At 61.6% G+C, this 18,300-nt stretch overlaps 3 protein-coding genes across 7 annotated transcripts in view; 1 reads left to right on the plus strand and 2 right to left on the minus strand.

Annotated features, from left to right (window-relative positions):
- Positions 1 to 418: 418 nt before the first annotated feature.
- Positions 419 to 9,600, minus strand: COG1 (component of oligomeric golgi complex 1). 3 transcript variants are annotated; one of them, XM_053960447.1, is made up of 15 exons: positions 9,082 to 9,600; positions 7,656 to 7,900; positions 6,812 to 6,993; positions 6,360 to 6,530; positions 6,131 to 6,284; positions 5,753 to 5,963; positions 4,872 to 5,642; positions 4,505 to 4,651; positions 3,492 to 3,653; positions 3,116 to 3,243; positions 2,593 to 2,701; positions 2,001 to 2,110; positions 1,833 to 1,908; positions 1,440 to 1,478; positions 419 to 601 (listed from the first exon to the last, which is right to left on the minus strand). In XM_053960447.1, the coding sequence occupies exons 1-14, from the start codon at positions 9,598 to 9,600 to the stop codon at positions 1,461 to 1,463; spliced, it is 3,003 nt and encodes a 1,000-aa protein (XP_053816422.1). In that variant the 3' UTR covers positions 419 to 601; positions 1,440 to 1,460. The 3 variants fall into 3 exon arrangements, with proteins under 3 accessions (XP_053816422.1, XP_053816421.1, XP_053816423.1); XM_053960446.1 differs by lacking the exon at positions 1,440 to 1,478; XM_053960448.1 differs by lacking the exons at positions 1,440 to 1,478; positions 3,492 to 3,653.
- SLC39A11 (solute carrier family 39 member 11) overlaps positions 9,588 to 18,300 on the plus strand; it is a 92,132-nt gene continuing 83,419 nt past the window's right edge. For 2 of the 3 annotated variants that reach the window (XM_053960454.1, XM_053960456.1), the window contains exon 1: positions 9,588 to 9,674. The gene's annotated coding sequence lies outside the window, so the exon portion shown is untranslated. Of the gene's footprint in view, positions 9,743 to 18,300 lie in introns of all 3 variants that reach the window. The other variant, XM_053960455.1, reaches the window with a different exon arrangement.
- SSTR2 (somatostatin receptor 2) lies at positions 10,727 to 16,735 on the minus strand. Its single transcript, XM_053960453.1, has 2 exons — positions 16,653 to 16,735; positions 10,727 to 16,195 (listed from the first exon to the last, which is right to left on the minus strand). The coding sequence occupies exon 2, from the start codon at positions 16,138 to 16,140 to the stop codon at positions 15,025 to 15,027; it is 1,116 nt and encodes a 371-aa protein (XP_053816428.1). The 5' UTR covers positions 16,141 to 16,195; positions 16,653 to 16,735; the 3' UTR covers positions 10,727 to 15,024.

Raw genomic sequence — 18,300 nt, forward strand, 5'->3', positions numbered from 1 at the left:
CTCAGGGTGATGAGTCTTCTCTCATGAGCTTCACTGCTGCAGGACTGGAAGGGAAATGTGAAATTAGAGCCAGGACAGGTCGGGCAGGTGCTGCAGGGGCCACTCAGAGCAGGGTGGTGGTGCCTGGAGGACACAAGTGTCCTACCCTGCTCCAGCACCCCTTTCCAGCTGTGAAATCTTTTCTGTTAGTGTGTAGGTTGTTTTGGCTTTTTTTTTTTTTTTTTTTTTTTCCTTTAATTTGACTTTAACAATGTAAGGCTAGGAGGCAAAAGAGCAGCTCCACCTCTGTTCCAGCAGCCAGGGGACAAGGACAATCCAAGCTGTGCCTGGCTCCCGTGACACGCCCTGCTCTGCCTGAGGATGGGAAGCACTGACAATCCCGGAGGTGTCACCGAGGGGACAGACAGAGAGATCTCCGTGAAGACAAACACCCAGAGCAGTTTTATTGGTTGCTGCCTCACTTGGTCATGCCTGAGAGCCAGCCCAGCTTGAAGAGGGACGGTGCCACCGTGTCCTCGTCGTCGGTGATGAGCTGCCGGAACAGGGAGCCCGGCCGTGCCGCCTCGTCCTCTCTGGGCAGCACAGCAGCTGCAGCCGGTCCCTTTGGGAAGACAAAAGTGACTCTGACTCTCACAGCACCCCCGGGGCTCCCTCTGTCCCCTCAGCAACACGGGGGTGGAGTGCTGACACCCAGAGCGGTGTCACTGCTGGGTTAGTGACAGCCACACACCTCGCTGCTGGTAGCGACAGGCACTTGGCAGATAAAACCCCTGAGCGCTCATCAAAACCCTCTGAGCAGCAGGGCAGGGGCTGCTGCTCTCAGAGCAAGGGAGCACAGCGTGGTAGGAGCACAGCTGGTGCCCTTGCAGGAGCTGTTCTTGGAGAACTGTGGATTTTAACCTCTCCAGAAGAGTTTTAGCATTGAAGAAGGAGCAAGCGTCTGTCAGGGATGCTGGCAAGTGTGGCTAGCACAGGACACGGGTGTGCTGAGCACAGCAGTGACAGAACGAGCCAGACATCACTGCACACTCCTCTAGTCCAGCTGAGCTGTGAGAGGTAAGGAGTACCTTTGCTGGGAAGTTCTGGGCTTTTAAACACCCCTTCTGCTGGGCTCCAAGAAATGGAGAAGGAGAGTTGCAAATTGAACATCATCTCAAGTGACACTGGTAAAACCAGGCCTTTATTTGTCTTGGCTCTTGTCAACTCAACAACTTGTCCCAGTTGCCAAGACCACCACGGATAGATTGGGTTGGTAATAGGTAAAGGAAACATTAATTGCTGCTTCCCACAGCAGTGAGGTGTTCCTTGGCTCTCACCCAGCACACAGAGCTCCATCTAAGCAGCTGTTCTAAACTGGGGGAAATGGAGCAACAGAAAGATTGGCTGCTGCAGCTCAGCACCAGGGGAGCAGCAGGACACTCCTCACACAGCTGGGGTACCTGGCCAGGCCTCCTCGGGGGTTACAGGGCAGCATCCCACTGCAAAGGAGTTCAAGCATTAGCTCCTGTCCCTCAGCCTTTCTTGCAGCCCTCCTTAATGAGTTGTCTTTGATGCATTGCCCTCATCCATGTAAACCCCCACTGCCTCTGCAGCCTGCCACAGAGCAGTGGCCCCAAAACCACAGGGGCAAAGGGTGGGTGGGGTTTTGGAGGGTCCTGGAGAAATCCACCCCATCCCCTGCTGTGCTGCCGTAATGATTCATTTTACTGCAAATAAAAATCAGGTGAAATAATGTTTGGCTACTTTCTTCTTTGCCTACAACCTCCAGTGTCAGGGGGACAGTGAATACTGGGAAAATATTCCTGTTTTTACAGCTCAGTTCAAACACCAACCTGGACTCTTTCTGTGCTCCTGGCAGTGGACTTGCTCTTCCGTGAGCTCGACATGCTCAGTGGCAAAAGTCCAAACCTTAAGAAATGGAAGAAAGAAATGTGGGAAGCAGTGATTCCAGAGCAGCTTCCCAGAGGCAGCAGAATGCCTGGAAGAGCCGGGTGCCTCACCTGATCTGGCTGGATGCTAAGGGCAGGATGTTGTGGAGCTCCTGCGAGCTCAGCACGCCGGCCCTGCTCGTGTACTGGTTCTCTGTCCCAGTCAGCAGGCCAAAGAGAACCTGGAAGGCAGCAGGAGATGCTTGGATTTGGGGAAGAGAAGCTGGAAGGCACCAGGATTTGGGGAAGAGAAGCTGGAAGGCACCAGAGCTTCCTGGATTTGGGGTTCCTGCAGAGCTGACCCCACACCACGTGCTAAGTCCACTGTCACACCATCACCACTGAGTGTGAACACCCAAGTGTCTCCCTTCCCCCTCTTAACTCTGGTGTTTAATTATTCCCACAGCTCAGTCCCAGACCTGTTTCAGCACTACTTAACCCCATTAGTGTTGCACAGGCTCTGGTGAATCCTGTTAGATAAAGTTCAGCCAGCCCCACACGCGGGGCTGTGCAGCCTGCTCAGCCAGCTCCTCTTATCTTCAGCTGGCACTGAACATTCTTCCCCTTCCCAAGCAAGTGCCAGTGCTTATCTTGAGGCATTAAGCAGTTTAAAGCCAGCCCAGCTGCCCTGCTGGAGGCACTCTGCAGTTTCCCTGCTCCCTACCGAGGTTCTCTGCACCAGGCGGTTCAGGTTGCTGTTCAGGTGTGGGGTGAACACATCCAGGTCGAAGGGATCGATGTGTCCCTCCAGGAAGTCGATGACCTTCTCAATCCTGCAGGCAGAGCAGAGGGCTCCTGTCAGGGCTGACATCCTGGTGATGCCAGCTCTGAAGCAGCCAGGGATTTCCTGTCTGGGGTGACTGAGCACAACGGGAATTACTCAGCAGAACAGCAGCTGCCCCAAGGGTTTCCAGCTCTTACACAACCCCAGCAGCAGGAACCTGCTCCCCGTGGTACCCCCAAGGCTTTAACTCTCGGCTGGAAGCTCAACTGCTCTGTCCAGGGGCACCCTCTGAGGGGATTCTATGGACACAAGGAGGGGGACCAGCCCCTGGCCACAGAACCCCACCCCTCCTGTGTTTTGAGGATGAGCTCAGTGTTTGAGCAGTGTCAGAGCTTGGAGCTTGCACTGTTTTGGGGCTCCCCAAAGCATTGCTGGATGATGTGAACCCCAGAATGTGCCATACCCGGAGTCCTGCTTGATCCTGCTGGGTTTTGTGTCCTCACTCTTGGCTGTCAGGATGATGCTGAGGTACCTCAGGTCGTAGAGTAACTGCAGAGCCCTGCTCTGGGTCAGGGGGAAGCTGTCCGGCCTCTGCAAACGGGACAGGCAGGAATGGGGCTCCTCCTGGCCCAGGGGAGGCTGCCCAAGGGGCAACATTTGACAACACCAACCCCAAGGCACAACCAGAGTGTGAAATCTGGTGTCTGCTTCAGCTGTGGGCGAGGCAGGGCGAGTGTAAGGGTGTCCCCTTTTCCAGCTGTCAGGACAGGCATTTTCTGTTCCAGGAGCTGGATGTGTCCCTGCATTCCCAGGCACGCTCCCATCCCACACCCAGGTACCTTCTCCTGCTTCTGCTCCACCAGCTTCCCATAGGCAGCGAGCACCTCTGCCATGCAGCTCCTCAGCAGCTCCTGCAGGGTGACCTTGGGCAGGGTGTGCCCCCCAACCCTGTTCACCTCCTGGCACAGGCTGAACAGGAGGCACTGCACGTGCCACGAGGGCTGGGCGGGAGGACAGAGTTCATTTGCAGTTGCTCTGTAAACTCCGTTCCCTTCCACATCCCTTCAGATGGCTGCTGGGAGTGTCCCACTTCCTCAGCAGCCACAAAGCTCTGCCCCTCAGCTTGGCTCAGGCATCTCACAGGGTCTGGGGTACTGACACCCCCAGATTTTGGGTTACAGCACCTCCCAAAGTTCCCAGAAGACTCTACCAGACACTGAGTGAGAAGAGAACTGCTGGTGCATCTTCTGTCAGCACAGACCCTGCTCTGCCCACCCACTCCCTGGGGCTGTTCCTCCCTCATCTCCTGGGCCTCCTGAATTCCCACCCAGCTGCTTTTCCCCTCAGATAAGAGAATTCACTGGGTAAGGCTCACTGCATTTCCCTGTCCAGTCCCTCCCATGCTCTGCAAACACAGAACTCACTCCAGGCCTGGCCCTCCTCCCCCTGTCACCTGCTCTGTCCCTGTGACTTCCTTCCTGTGCCACCACCACACCCTTGGGAAGCCACACGTCTCAGTTCCCTTAGGATTCCACAGTCCCACTGTTGCAGCCCTGTCCTTCAGTGCATCCAACTTCCATGGAACCTCTCTCCTGGGACCTCTGTGTTTAAACCAGGCCTAAGTGCTCCTCTGGCTCAGCTTTACAGGATCTGGGCCAACCTTGCTCACACAGAGATAAACAGTGACAATGACCTATTTCCTTCCTCTGACCTCTGTCCTCACGAGGTGAGTAACTCAAAGAGCACCAGAGAGTGTCTGTCCTCTGCTCCTGACACCAAACACCCTCCCCAGCAGCTCAGCGAGTGGTTCTGGCAGCAGTGCCAGGCTGCTCCCACAGGCTGCTCCTCATACCTGCACAGGCAGCCGGATCTTGGACGTCACGCTGCTCCCAGACTCGGTTTCCTCCTGGATTTCGATCTCGTCCCAGTTGGTGGCCGTGGCCAGGACAGAGCCAGCCGTGTCGAGCAGCAACGTGTGGGTGAAGCACTGCACCAGGCCCTGGAGCACAACAGTGAAAGGACACTCCTAGCAGGGCCAAGGCCAGCCAGCCCACCCTGCCTGTGACTGCTGCACCCCTGCACCTCCCGAAGTGAACCTCAGGGACACCAAGGCATGGAACCACCCCTCCCTGACCGGCCAGCAGCACAGGGAGCTCTGGGCAGCCCCAGCGAGGGAACCCTCCCCAAAACCATCTCTGAGGAGGGAAACTGCTCCTTACTTTGGTGACAGCCGAGCTCCAGAGCTGATAGGCCACCAGGCTCTGCTGCAGGAGCTCTGCCTTCACCTCCTGCCACTTGGCCAGCTCGGGGGGCACTTCCTGGGCTTTGCCCTTGCCCAGCTTCTTGGCAGAGCGCGGCTCCTTGGGCGCCGACTCCGCGCCGCCCGCCTGGCCCAGCACACAGCGCTGCAGGTGAGGGCACAGCTGGGGCAGGGCCTGGCACAGCCTGGCCATGAAGAGCACGGCGTTGAGCCTGGCGTCCCCAGGGGGATCCAGCTGGCTCTGGGCACTCTGGAGCTGCTCCTGGACGCAGCCCAGGAGGTGCCGGACGCAGGCGACGCAGCGGTCGCGGAGCAGCCCCTGCACGGTGCCGGCGTCGGCGAAGCGGTCGAAGGCGGAGCGCGGTGGCGCCGCGGGCTCCTTGGGGACAGAGTCGTCCCCGGGGAGGTAGGACAGGACATCCTCCAGCCTGGCCTTCAGCTTGGAGTCCAGCGTGGAGCAGAAGCTCTGCACGCACGGAGTGAGCGCCTGCGCCTTCGTGGCCAGCCCGCTCCTGGCGAAGGGCCCGCGCTGCCCCACGCTGACCCACGCCGCGTCCCCGGGCAGGTCCCCGGGGCTCTCCGACCACAGGAACAGGGCCACGTTGTGTTCCAGCTGGATCTGCTTGCTCAGGGCACCGCTGCCAGCTTTCACTTCCAGCTCCTGCAAGGCTACAGCCAGCAGCTGCTTGGAGCTGCTGGAGATGGAGTCGAAGCCTTCTTTGGTCAGCGTCTGCAACGGAACCAGGAGAAAAAACCAATTTCAGTGTGCCACTAAAACACACCCTGAGTGCACTGTGAGCTGGGGGTGCAGAGCAAGGCTCCCCACAGCGCAGCACCCACCTGCAGCCTGTCCAGGAAGAGCTGCTGCAGCAGCTCCTCCCAGAAGGACACAGGCCTGTCCAGCAGGCGCCGGCACACGGCCTCCCAATTGTGGCTGCTGGACTCGCTGGAGAGCAGCTCCCACACGGCATCACGGATCCCTGCCAGCCCCTTCATGCTCTTCACGTACACCAGCAGGGTCCTGACCCCCGTCCTGATGTCATCACTGCACCTGCAGGCAAAGTTTCACCTCGGTGAGGGGGGCGAGGCCCTGGCACAGGGTGCCCGGCTGCTGGGTGTGCTGTGCTGCCTCTGGCTGCTTCTGTCAGGGAGGAGGATGAGGAGGACGAGGGGATGAGGAGGAAGTCGGCCAGGCTGGGATTGCCCTGTCCCACTCACATGTTGATCCACTGCTGCAGGGTCTCCCTGAGGTACTCCTGGCTGATGGGGTGCGCCAGGGTCCGCAGGGCCGGCTGGAATTCCACCACGGACTCAGGCAGGTACTTGAACCAGCTGCTCAGCTTCAGATCCTCCTCCAGCACCCCTCCTCTCCCTGCAATCACAGCCAGGGATCAGCCCAGCACGGGGCACCCTCCCGCCTGCACACCTGGGCAGGTGCAGGCCTCACCTGCGGGGTTCTGGCCCGTGCTGCTCTCCAGGGTGGAGAAGAGCAATCCACAGGGCAGGGCTGGCTCCGGGGCCATCCCCTCGGGCACAGTGTAGAAGAGAGCGTGGGCCTGGTACAGCGTGGTGCCGAGCAGCTCCATCAGGGAACACACCTGAGCTTTGATACCTGCGCCTGCAGAGAGGTGACTTTGAGCCAAGGCAGCCCTTCAGCACAGGTCAGTGGCGCCGTGGTCCCTTCCAGGGAAGGGCTGGAGGGCAAAGAACTCAGCCTCATGCCCCACCTGCTTCCCCATTACAGGTGGGCTTGGCCTAAGCCCCTGAGAACTGTGAATTTTTGTGCACTTTTGCAGTGTCCCTGCCACCAGGAGATTTATGGGAACTGCCCGGGGGCAGGAGGAGGCGAAGGGCAGGCTCCCCCCCGAGCTCCCCAAGCAGCAGCCCCGCGGCACTGACCGTGGTGTGGCTGGTTGAGCAGCTGCTGGATGGCCAGTTTCCTGGCCAGCAGGAAGTCAGCCAGGGCCTGGCGTGGGGAGCTGTCCTCCAGCAGCATGATGGCACACAGGGCTTCTGCCACCGCCTGGTCCGAGCCCGTGGGGCAGCGCAGCAGGGCCTTGCTCTCCTGCAGGATGGTGGATCTGCCACAGGGAAGCAGCTGGGAGTCACTGCCCGAGCCACACGCTCAGCTGGGCTCGCGTGGTGGCTGCCAAAGAGTGACTCTTGTCCACGCTGTGCCACTCGTATCTGGATATTACACGACTGGTGAGATGGTTTTTGTGCCAGGCTCAATGTGGAATGGTTTGGGTTGGAAAGGATCTTCCTAAATCCCTGTCCTGTTAGCTGATGGAGCCGCCAGGCTGTGCTTGCTGGCCATGGGGTATCCCCTCACGTGCCTCTTTCCCTGCCTGCCAGCTTTCCAGGGCATTCCTGGGGCACTGTGCTCCCAGCTTGGCACCTGCCCCAGCCCAGGGTCCTGCCCTGGGCTTTCCTGTGGGATGCAGGTGCAGCTGCCTCTGGGGCAGCTGAATTCCCCCACTTTGCTGCAGCTGATTTCTGTGCTGCCTTCCCTGGGCCGTGTCTGAGCGAGTCCCCACTGCCAGGGAGCACTTTGGGCTGCCAGGCACCTTTAGGATGGGGCAGCTCCAAACCCCTGAACCACGCCGCTCCGAGTCTCACCCACCTTCCAGGATGGAGCACTGGGACACTTCCAGGCATGGGGACAGCCAAAACTTCTCAAGGTAACCTGTGCCAGGGCCTCACCCAGCCCTTCCCACCTCACCCAGCCCCATGCCCGGCGCACCTGAGGTGGCTGGCGGCCGCCACTTGTCGCAGCAGGATGGGGAAGCGGGCGAGGATGGGGCTGCAGCGGGCTCGGGGGGCGTCCAGCTGCAGCTGCCGGCGCAGGTGAGCCCCGAGCAGGTGGAGCCGGGCGGCGGGCAGGTAGCGACCCCCTTCCACCGCCCCCCAGACCCGCTCGGGGACCTCCAGCAGCAGCTTCAGCTGCGCCGCCGCCGCGTAAAAACTCTGCTGAGCTGCTGGGCGAACCTGGAGAGGGCACACGGGGCTCAGGGGAGAACGAGGGGATGGGGGAATACACGGGGATAAAAGAGGGGCAGGAACAGGGGATGAGTGGAGGAAGGGATGAGGGAATAGACAGGGATAAAAGAGGGGCAGGAACAGGGGATGAACGGAGAGAAGGGATGGGGAAAAAGAGGGGATGGGGGATAAAAAAGGGGCAGGAATAGGGGATGAGTGGGGAGAAGGGATGGGGGAATAGATGGGGGATAAAAGAGGGGCAGAAACAGGGGATGAGTGGAGGAAGGGATGAGGGAATAGACAGGGATAAAAGAGGGGCAGGAATAGGGGATGAGTGGGGAGAAGGGATGGGGGAATAGATGGGGGATAAAAGAGGGGAAGGAATAGGGGATGAGTGGGGGAAGGGATGGGGAGAAAGAGGGTATGGGGGAATAGACAGGGATAAAAGAGGGGCAGGAACAGGGGATGAGCAGGGAGAAGGGATGGGGGAATAGACAGGGATAAAAGAGGAGCAAGAATAGGGAATGAGTGGGGAGAAGGGTTGGGGAGAAAGAGGGGATGGGGGATAAAAGAGGGGCAGGAATAGGGGATGAGCGGAGAGAAAGAGGGGATGGGGGAATAGATGGGGATAAAAGAGGGGCAAGAATAGGGGATGAGTGGAGGAAGGGATGGGGAGAAAGAGGGGATGGGGGAATAGACAGGGATAAAAGAGGGGCAGGAACAGGGGATGAACGGAGAGCAGGGATGGGGAAAAAGAGGGGATGGGGGATAAAAAAGGGGCAGGAATAGGGGATGAGTGGGGAGAAAGGATGGGGGAATAGATGGGGGATAAAAGAGGGGAAGGAATAGGGGATGAGTGGGGAGAAGGGTTGGGGAGAAAGAGGGGATGAGGGAATAGAAAGGGATAAAAGAGGGGCAGGAACAGGGGATGAACGGAGAGAAGGAATGGGGAAAAAGAGGGGATGGGGGATAAAAGAGGGGCAGGAACAGGGGATGACAGAGAGAAGGGATGACGGAATAGACAGTGATAAAAGAGGGGCAGGAACAGGCGATGAGTGGACAGAAGAAGGGATGGGGAGGAAGAGAAGAAGATGGGAAAGGGGCGACAGCGGGAGGGAGATGGAGAGGGGGGACACGAATGGGTCCAAGGGGGAAAGAGGCCACGAGGGGCTCTGCCCGCCGCCCCTCACCGTGCCGGCGGGGCCGGGCCGGGCCGCGCCGCCGCGCTGCAGCCCCCGCACGGCGCCCAGCAGGCGCTCGGCGCTCCGCCGCATCTCGGCGATGGTGTCGGCCGCCTCGATGAGGTCCCGGTAGCGCTCGCCCACCATCTGCCGCAGCTCCTCCCGCTTCTGCTCGATGCCGGCGCGCAGCCGCCGCTCCACCGCCCGCAGCTCGGCCGCCGTGTGCGCCTCGAACAGCGCCTCGGCCTCGGCGCCGCGCGTCGCCATCGCCGCCACGGCACCGACACCGGCACCGGCACCGGGCCCGGGCCGCGCCGCCATCTTGGGCACGGGAAGGGGACGGCGCTTCCGGGCGTCACCGCTGGGCGGCGCCGCCATCTTTGTGCCGGGCACAGGCGCGCCCGGCTGTGTTGCCACGGAGGCGCCGCCATCTTCGTGCCGGGCACATCCAGGCCCGGGTGCCGATGGCAGCGCCGCCATCTTTGTGCCGGGCACAGCCTGGTGCAGCGTGGTGCCGAGCAGCTCCATCAGGGAACGCACCTGAGTTTTGATACCTGCGCCTGCGCAGAGGTGACTTTGAGCCAAGGCACCCTTCAGCACAGGTCAGTGGCGCCGTGGTCCCTTCCAGGGAAGGGCTCAGCCTCATGCCCCACCTGCTTCCCCATTACAGGTGAGCTTGGCCTAAGCCCCTGAGAACTGTGAATTTTTGCCACGGCAGCGCCGCCGCCATCTTTGTGCCGGGCACAGCCGCACCCCCGTGCCGTTTCCATGCAAGCGCCGCCATCTTTGTGCCGGGCACAGCCGCGTCGCCACGGCGACGCGGCCAGAGGGGAGCAAACGCCGCTTTATTTATTTTATTTATCGTTTGTTTATTTATTTAATTGCGTTTGCTTTTTCTTCCCCGTTTCCCGGGAAACGGGGCGGGCTCCGCGGCCTGCGGGTGCCGCTGTCACTCCACACACCCCGGGAGGTTTCGCCCTCAGGGCGCGGGGGCTTGGTTCGATCAGGGCTTCCAAAATCACCGCTCTGAGCACCGGGATGTTCCCCCAAAATCCATCCAGGATGAGGCGGGACGGGATTGAGCTTTAAGGTCCCTTCCAGCCCCAGGGCAGAGGCAGATCCAGAGGCAGGCAGGATCCGGCTCTGAGGGAGACGCTGCTGTGTCAGAGCAGGTGGGCTCGGCTGTGAGGCTGTTGTATTCAAATCCCGTAACCTCCCCCGCTTTGTGCTGGAAATTGAGATGGGAAGAAAAAGAATCCCAGGTGTTTTGGAGTGGTTTGGTTTATTTGCGTGGGCAGTGTTTTTTTATTTATAGGAGTTGGTAAACTCTGCTCCCAGGGCCAGGATGAAAGTGCCTCAAACAGTGCCAGGGCAGGGGCAGGTTGGACATCAGGAGGAATTTCTTCATGGAAAGGGCTGTCGGGCACTGGAGGTGCCCAGGGCAGTGTGGAGCCCCCATTCCTGGAGGGATTTAAAGCTGTGTGGATGTGGCACTTGGGGACATGGTCAGTGGTGGCCCTGGCAGTGCCAAGGTTGGACTCGGTGATCTTTGAGGGGTTTTCCAACCTGAACAATTCTGGGATGCTCTCGCAGGGAGGTGTCCAAGCCTGGCTCATATCCCCCAGCTCCGACACACACAAAAAACCACAAACTGTAGGAAAACTCTTTTATTTCCCTCCCCGTGGCACAGACTGTGGCAGTCTTCTCTGTGGGAAGGCTCAGTCCCACACTGGGACACTGAGGAACGACTGCCAGGGAGGAAAGCAGGGCTGGGAGCAGGGACACGGCCTCGGCATGTCCTGGTCACCACGGATCCACTGACAGGGCACGGCCACGGACACGGGGCATGGACGGTGCTGCTGGGGAGCCCTGGATCTCTGCAGGGAGCAGAGACCTCACCTCACCCTCCTTGCCCTGCAGAAGTCACCTGGCAGAGTGGCAGCAGCCTCCGTGGTCCCTCCCGGCTCGTGCACGGTGCCACCACCAACCCCCTGGCACCCGGGGAGAGCGAGGGGGAGCCAAGGGCGCCCTGTGGGGCTGTGTCAGTGAACAGAAAACCCCCCTGGGCACATCCAGTATATACAATTTACATATATTTACAGTCAGCCATCCCGTCCCTCCTCCCTGACACGGCGAGGGGTGGATGGAGTCCACGGAGGGATGGATAGAGGGAGTGGCCAGGCTTTGCATCCCTCAGCACCTCCTGGCTGGGACACTGCTGGCGGAGGATCCTCCCAGTCTGGCCCTCCTGTTCTGGCTTTTCACAGTCCAGGTCCTGGAGCAAGCAGGGAGTGGAGCTGAAATCCCTCAGGATCCGTTCCAGACTCGGCAGTAGGAAGGCAGCTTTGGGGTGTGCTGCGTCCTTCGCTCGTGCCTCGCTGGTGATCCCCCCTTGGAGCAGCAGCAGGGAGGGGATGGAGACTCTCCCTGAGCAGTTTGGAATCGGCTCTGAGGTGGGATCGGAGCCTGGGAGCTCTCCTCGCCTGAGGTGGGGCTGGATGGGGACCTGGGCAGTTCTGGGACCTCTCGGTGGAGTGTCCCACAAAGACAAGGCTCTTCCCACGGTGGCAGGGTGGGGAAACGCCCCGCACCCACGGCAGTGCAGTTCAGGAGGAGATTATTTCAGTCCAGGGCGGCGCTGGAGCCGGCACGAGGAGCTGCAGAGATGCTCCAGGTCCAGCCCCAGCCCCTCCTGCCCACCCGAGCAGGATTTGGCTCTGGAGCACGGCAGAGTGCCCAGAGCCAGGCTGGGTCCGAGGGGACACCGGGGGATGCCCAGCCCAGCCACAGCCCTGCTGAGGAAGGGGACAGCAGGGGTGTCTCCGTGCAGGTCGATCCCGTGGGACAGGGGAGCTGTGGAGCCACTCCTCAGCCTCGCTGGGGGAAGCAGCAGTGAGGAGGAAGAGGGGGAATTGGTTCCCACAGGCTTTGGAGAAGCCACGCAGGGACTGGAAGGCTGGTGCAGGAGTGACCCAGATCCCTGCTCCAGGCATCCCGGGGAGCTTGTGGCACACCCCAATCCGTGCTTCCCGTCACCTGGGATTTGGGAAAACTCCCTGCCTCTCCAGGCAGGAGCTGTCAGTATTCCCTGCTGCCCGGGCCAGTCTGTGTGTGAAGCACTTGCAGGCTCAGTCTCTTGGCTCTGCAGTCGCCAGCAGAGATTTCTCACCCCGCCGCCAGCAGCCCTGCGAGGCTTTGCAGAGCAGATCCAATCTGAGGTCAAGTTCCCACTAAAATCAAGTGGCTGGGAAGGAAAACTTCGTTACCGGCAGCAGCAGCAGCGGGGCTGATGTTTATTAGTCAGCAATGAACAGCAGAAGGTTTTATTTTGCTGGTTTTACAGCCACTGGTGGGCCGTGGCTGCAGCTCCCTCCCAGCACTCCAAGGCAGCACATTTTGCTTTCCTGCTCTTTTTCCTCCGTGAGCTGTGGAAAGGTGGCCAAGGAGAGCCCTGGCAGCCCCCAGGAGCCACCTCGTGCCCCTGCCCTGCTGCGTCCTGCCTCGGTGGCCTTTGGGATGTTGGTGGCAGCGCCCCACGCCCCTCATTCCTCACCTGCAGCCCCGTTATCCCCATCCCAGCAAAGCGGAGACACATTTCAGATCCCACCCTGAGCACCCAGAAGTGGGGTTTGCCAGGGCAAAGCTGACCTGGGCAGGGAATTCCCGGGTTTCTGTATTTCCACATGAAACCAGCGCAGAGGGAGGTGCTCCCAGCTGGAGGCTCCTGCTGGGGTTCCAGTTGGGAACAGGTGTCCCCCCCATCATCCATCGGGATTTTGCTGGCAGGGCTTGCCCGGACACGGCTGGGATGGAGTCAGACACTGGCAAACCCGGGTTTGGCCTGGCTGCAGGTGAGATCTGGGGGCTCCACACATCCCCCCCTCCCCACTGCACGCTTCTTTCCACGCACACGCCTCCCCCACGGAGAGCCCACGGCGGCACTGACGCATCGCTGCGGCGGTGACACCCAGCCCAGCCCCGGGCGGCGTTTCACCGTGCCCCGAGCTGCTGCTGCAATTCCTGCAGCGTCAGCAGCGACCCGCCGTGCCCCGAGCCCGGGGTCAGCCGCACTGCCCACACCAGGGCCGTGCTCGGTGCCCAGCGAGGGGACAGGGAGGTGCCACACGGGCACCTGAACGCTGGCAGTGCTCCTCGGAGGAGCAGGAAAGAGTTAAAAGCAAACAATTGCTGACATGGCTCTGCTTTGTCTTGCAGTAAATGCAGCGTCCGACAGAGGCAGGAGCAGGTAGCCAGCCTGGCACCGAACCCTTTTGTGGCACAGCAGGATGGGATGCCCCAGGCTGGGATTTGCTGCAGGAGCTGGGCAGAGCCATGGGAAAACTCCAGCCAGGGCAGGAGCATCACCTGGCTGAGCAAGTGGGACCCCAAGGCAGGTGGCACCCGGTGCAGCCTCACCTCCCACACTGTTTGTACTGCGGGGCAAAGCTCCGTTCTGCTGGTGACGGTGGCACCAGGGTGGGCTGGCACAGGGCAGGGTGACCGAGCCCCGGCTGCTCCCTCCACCTAAACCCCCCGCGTTCCCACGGCTCAGCTCTGGAACAGGGGCCTGTGAACGGATCCGGCCTCTGGCGCAGCAGCTGCTCCGGGTGCTCCGGCAGGAAGCCGGCACTTCTCCCTCTCCCCTGGGCTTTCCCCGCAGCTCCGGAGCCAAGGAGGGGCTCCGCTGGGGGGTCAGAGCCCCGGGTTTGTGCCGAGCTGGGAGGGCAGCCAGGGACAGGGACAGAGCCGAACGCTTCGGGACATCTTGGGAAGGCAAATAGAGCGGATGTGGGGCCAGCCCACATCCCTCACACAGTGCGGGATCCGGATCCAGGGGGATGGATCCGTGCTGCCCTGCCCTTCCTCATCCCCTGCTGCTGGGAGCCCCGTTGTCTGCTCTGCCCGCTCCCTTCGGCTCGGACAAGGGTGGGGACCGAGTCCTCAGCACCCCCTGCCCATCCCCATCCTCTCCAGCGTGACTTGCCTGGAAGGAGCAGGGAGGTGTCACCCCAGAGATCCTCGGAGCCGTGGCCGGACAAACCCCGATCTCAGCCGGGTGCAGGAGCCGCTGGCAGCGCGAGGTGCCCGTGCCAGGCTTCTCCAACGTGTCACGGCTGCTGAAACACTTCCAAGGATTTCCCAGCAGGGAGCGGAGCGCTCGTGGTGCCCGGAGCAGCGGTGGCGGCCGCCGGCGCAGCGTGGGACCGGCCGATGCGGGCGGTGGGAGGGGCAGCGGCTACCGGGGAGGGCCAAGGGGGAAATTCTCCATCCGAGGAGAAAATCTGCGGGCGGGTGACGCCGCGGCAGGGGCAGGGAAAGGGCTCTGCAGCAGCGGGACATGGCAGGGCTGGAGGCGGCAGAGGGGCTGCTGCGGGGGCAGAGCTGCTTCCCGTGGGGAAGTCACCTCGGTGCTGGCGTGTCCCCTCCGGGCAGGGCGGCTGCGGCAGTCACAGAGCGCGGGGAGGCGGCAGGGCACGCGGCGGAGCAGGGAATAACCGGGGGAAAACGCAATCCCAAACATCCTGGTCTCCTCGGGAGGGACACTCGCCGGCAGCTCCCACCAGGTCGGTGCGTCCCCGTGTTGTCACACACCTGTGGCCTCGGCTCCTCCTGAGGTCCCCGGGTGTGTCCAGGTGCAGAGCCCCGAGGGTGGCACGGGGGACCCAGCAGAGCCGCCCCGGCCGTACCTGTGCCCACGGTGGCACTTTGGTGTCGCCGTGAGTTGTCTTTGTTTTCCTGGCGAGGCGGCTCCTCCTGACCCGTATCCTTCCCAGCACTCGAAAGCCAACCCAGCAGAGAGGAGCCCAGGAGAGGAGCCCCGAGGCCACCGCGTGCTCACAGCCGTCCCCTCAGGTGGCATTCCTGCCCTGACCCCGTGCTGCCACCCCCCTGCTGCAGCCGGGAGCCAGCGGGGAGGGGAGGGGCGCAGGCAGGACAAACCCCGCCGTCCCCTCAGATGCTCGTCTGCAGGTCACCGTTGAGCAGGGTCCTCTGGGTTTCCGTGGTCTCGTTGAGGCGGGATTTGTCCTGCTTGCTGTCGCTGCGGTCGGCCTCGTCCATGCCGCTGACCTTCACCAGGCACAGGACGTTCTGAAAGCTCTTCTTGAAGTTGTCGGACAGGAAGGCGTAGAGGATGGGGTTGGCACAGCTGTTGGCGTAGCTCAGGACCACCACGAAGTCGAACATGCCCTTGAGGACGGGCGTGGGCACGATCATGACGGACACGGAGGAGACGTTGAAGATGTAGAAGGGGAGCCAGCAGAAGATGAAGACGGCGACCACGATGGACACCATCCTGGTGACTTTCTTCTCGGACTTTTTCCTCTTGGAGGAGCCCACCCTGATGCCCGAGGACTTGACTTTGATGATGATGAACAGGTAGCAAAGGCAGATGATGGTGAGAGGCACCAGGAAGCCCAGGATGAAGGCGTAGATGATGAATCCCGTGTACCAGGCGCCCGACTCTCCCGGCCAGATGATGGTGCAGCTACTCCTGCCATGGTTGTGCTGCACCCCAGCATAAATCATGATGGGCATGATCACCAGCAGGGAGACGCCCCAAACGGCCACGTTGATCATTTTGGCTGTCCTGGGCCGCCTCCACTTGGCAGATTTGATGGGATGGACCACAGCCAGGTAGCGATCCACGCTCATCACCGTCAGGCAGAAGATACTGGTGAACTGGTTGATGCCATCCACCGTCATGACAATCCTGCAGAGGGCCTTGCCGAAGGGCCAGTGCACCAAGGCCACCTGCATGGCCAGGAAGGGCAGCCCGAGCATGAAGAGCTCGTCGGCGATGGCCAGGTTGAGGATGTAGATGTTGGTGATGGTTTTCATCTTGGCGTAGCGGAGGATGACGTAGATGACCAGCGTGTTGCCGCACAGCCCGATGATGCAGACCACGAAGTAGATGAAGGTGAGGATGGCGTTGCTGGTCAGGTCAAAGTGCTGGCCCGTGGCGTTCTGGGAGGTGTTGGTGGGCGCCTCCAGGGAGAAGTTGTCGAAGGGGGAGGCCGGGGAGAACCAGAAGGCGGTGGCGTTGGGCAGCTCGTACTCCAGCTCCATGGCTCTCCCTGGGCACTGCTGGCTCACAGGAGCCGAGATGTCATCTTCCCTGGCTCTGGGGAGAGAGGAGAAGATTCTAGAAATCAGGGAGTAAATAGGAATGAAGGGATTCCTGGGGAGGATCTGTCCATCCTGCTGCCAAGCTCAGCGGGAGAGAGGCTCCCTGCAGGGGGGGGTTCCCAACCCACCTCCCCATGTCCCCTCCTGGAGCAGCCTGCCCGAGCACGCCACAGCTCCTCCTGGCTCTGGCGATCCCGGAGCCTTTACGACTCCACAAATCCAACCGGTGCGTCCCGGTGGGTGCGACTGATGCCCGGGAGCACCGAGCGCCGAGGAAAAGCCTCCTCCTCTCCCGGCCGTTCGGCGGGTGCAGCCCCTTCCCTCCCAGCCGACACCCGCACGCCGAGCCCGGGCGGCTCAGGTGGGCGACGAACTCGCTGCGAGGAGCCCCCGAGCCCCGGCCCCGTCTCTCCGCTGCAGAGGGCACCGGGCGGTGCTGCCCCGCCGCTCACCTGCTCCCGCCGCCGCCCGGCCCAGCCCGGCGGGCACCGGGGAGGCGCCGGCAGCGCCGGTGCCCCGCTGGGCTCCGCTCGGTTCCGCGCCGCACGGCTCCCTCCGCACGGCTCCGCGCACCCGCTCCCGGCGCCGCTCCGCCGCTGGACCAGCGCACCGGCTGCGCCCCGCCCCGCGCGGGGCGGCTCTGCGGGGCCGGGGCGGGGACAGCCCGCAGCGCCCTGCGCTGCCCACCCTGCGCTGCCCACCTTCCCCACACTGCCCACCCTGTCCTGCCCACCCTGCTCTGCCCTCCATTGCCCGTGCTACCCACCCTGCCCTGTCCACCCTGCTCTGTCCATCCTGTTCTGTCCATCCTGTTCTGTCCATCCTGTTCTGTCCACCCTGCTCTGTCCATCCTGCTCTGCCCACCCTGCTCTGTCCATCCTGCTCTGGCTCACCCTGCCCTGTCCATCCTGTTCTGTCCATCCTGCTCTGGCTCACCCTGCCCTGTCCACCCTGCTCTGTCCATCCTGCTCTGGCTCACCCTGCCCTGTCCATCCTGTTCTGTCCACCCTGCCCTGTCCACCCTGCTCTGTCCATCCTGCTCTGGCTCACCCTGCCCTGTCCATCCTGTTCTGTCCATCCTGCTCTGCCCACCCTGCGCTGCCCACCTTCCCCACACTGCCCACCCTGCTCTGCCCACCCTGCCTGTGTTCCCTCTCCTGCCGTGCCCACCCTGCCTCCAGCCCTTCCATCCAGCTACGTTTTGGTTCCAGCCATGGCCTCAGCTTCTCCAGAGCCACCAGGGAGAGGGCAACGTGCTGGCCGTGCTGTGACCCCAATGGAGGGTGACCCAAAAGGCTTCTGAGAGCCCCAAAGGAATGCTGGAGGTGCCCTGGCCCCAGAAGTTTGCATCTTGCCTCCACAGCCAAGCCAAGGCAGGTCCTTGCTGGTCCTCCCATCTGGGAGAAGTCAGAAGGTGATGCTGAAATATTTGGGGTCTCTGGGGACTTGTGCAGTACAGGTGGCTCCTGCCACAGCCTCTCCCTGGACGAGGAAGACCAAAAAGAAGAGATTTGGGGCAGATAACCTCTGCTGTGGTTTGTTTGGGATCTTGAGAGCAATTAAATTATCTCTATTCCTGCCCCCCTTCCCATCACTTGTCCAGGAGACAATAGAGAGCAGGAAATTAAGATTGGCTGTGAACAAAGAGCCCCGCGCTGAGGCTGCCGAGTGCGGCCGGGAGCTCCTCGTTTTCACTTCGCCATCCACTTCCCCAGGCGGATCTAAAGACATCAGGTCCTGGAGCACCGGCAGAGTCGTTATCAGCCTCATTAATCTTCAGGAGGCAGGAAAAAGCTGCTTCTGCTGAAGATGATGTGGGAATTAATGTCCCGGTAATAGTGGGAGAGGAGGGAGGGGGCGAAGGGGATCTCGGCTGGTGTGAGGGGGATCGGATCTTTGGGGTGTCCCGAGGAACGGCAGTCCCTGGGTGGCTGCAGCGGCCCCCCGGAGGAGGAAGGACAGCCCAGGAGAGGGGTTTGGTGCCCTGTGACCTGTCCAGAGCTCTCCTGGCTGGTTCCTGTGCCCAGCAGCGGTGCCCTTCCCTCGGCAGTGGTGGCTGTGAGCATTCCCAGCGCTGCCTCCTCGAATCTCCCCAGGAGC

The sequence above is a fragment of the Vidua chalybeata genome, chromosome 19 (genome assembly GCF_026979565.1).
Source record: "Vidua chalybeata isolate OUT-0048 chromosome 19, bVidCha1 merged haplotype, whole genome shotgun sequence".
NCBI lineage: Eukaryota > Metazoa > Chordata > Aves > Passeriformes > Viduidae > Vidua > Vidua chalybeata.

Coding starts and splice junctions, on each gene's coding strand:
- SSTR2 (XM_053960453.1), bottom strand. CDS start 16,140: ATGGAGCTGGAGTACGAGCTGCCCAACGCCACCGCCTTCTGGTTCTCC.
- COG1 (XM_053960446.1), bottom strand. CDS start 9,600: ATGGAGCTGCTCGGCACCACGCTGCACCAGGCTGTGCCCGGCACAAAG. Junction 5,964..6,130: donor CTGCAGCAGTGGATCAACAT/GTGAGTGGGACA, acceptor CTTTGCCTGCAG/GTGCAGTGATGACATCAGGA. Junction 2,702..3,115: donor AGGATCAAGCAGGACTCCGG/GTATGGCACATT, acceptor CTCTGCCTGCAG/GATTGAGAAGGTCATCGACT.